Raw genomic sequence first — 383 nt, 5'->3', positions numbered from 1 at the left:
GGCGGACGGGAGGGGCGGGGGGGGGGGATGCCGGGCCCTGTACCTGAACCGCTCCTGCCCCGCCGTGTCCCAGAGCTGCAGCTTGACCCTCTTGCCGGGCTCGATCTCCACCAGCCGGGAGAAGAAGTCCACCCCCACGGTGGGGTCGGAGTGCAGCGGCCCCGGGAAGCGGCCCTCGGTGAAGCGGTGCAAGAGGCAGGACTTGCCCACGGTGGAGTCGCCCAGCACGATCAGCCGGAACTGGTAAATCCAAATCGCCGCGTCCATGGCGGCCCCGGCCTGGCCCGGCTCCGCCTTGGGGCTCTTCCTGGGGCTCCTGCGCGGCCGGTGCCTGCACCGCGCTCCGATCGCCCCAACGCCCGGCATCGGCGCAGCGGGCGGGC

At 73.4% G+C, this 383-nt stretch overlaps 1 protein-coding gene across 1 annotated transcript in view; it reads right to left on the bottom strand.

Moving 5' to 3' along the window:
- RAB39A (RAB39A, member RAS oncogene family) overlaps positions 1–267 on the bottom strand; it is a 9,298-nt gene extending 9,031 nt beyond the window's left edge. The window contains exon 1 of the mRNA XM_010572587.1: positions 44–267. Within this exon, the coding sequence (XP_010570889.1) occupies positions 44–267 (224 nt within the window). The remainder of the gene's footprint in view (positions 1–43) is intronic.
- Positions 268–383: the final 116 nt, after the last annotated feature.

The sequence above is a fragment of the Haliaeetus leucocephalus genome, unplaced genomic scaffold (assembly GCF_000737465.1).
Source record: "Haliaeetus leucocephalus isolate CR32 unplaced genomic scaffold, Haliaeetus_leucocephalus-4.0 Scaffold351, whole genome shotgun sequence".
Lineage (NCBI taxonomy): Eukaryota > Metazoa > Chordata > Aves > Accipitriformes > Accipitridae > Haliaeetus > Haliaeetus leucocephalus.
Note: the sequence above shows the minus strand (reverse complement) of the source record. Positions and strands in the feature narration are given on the sequence as shown.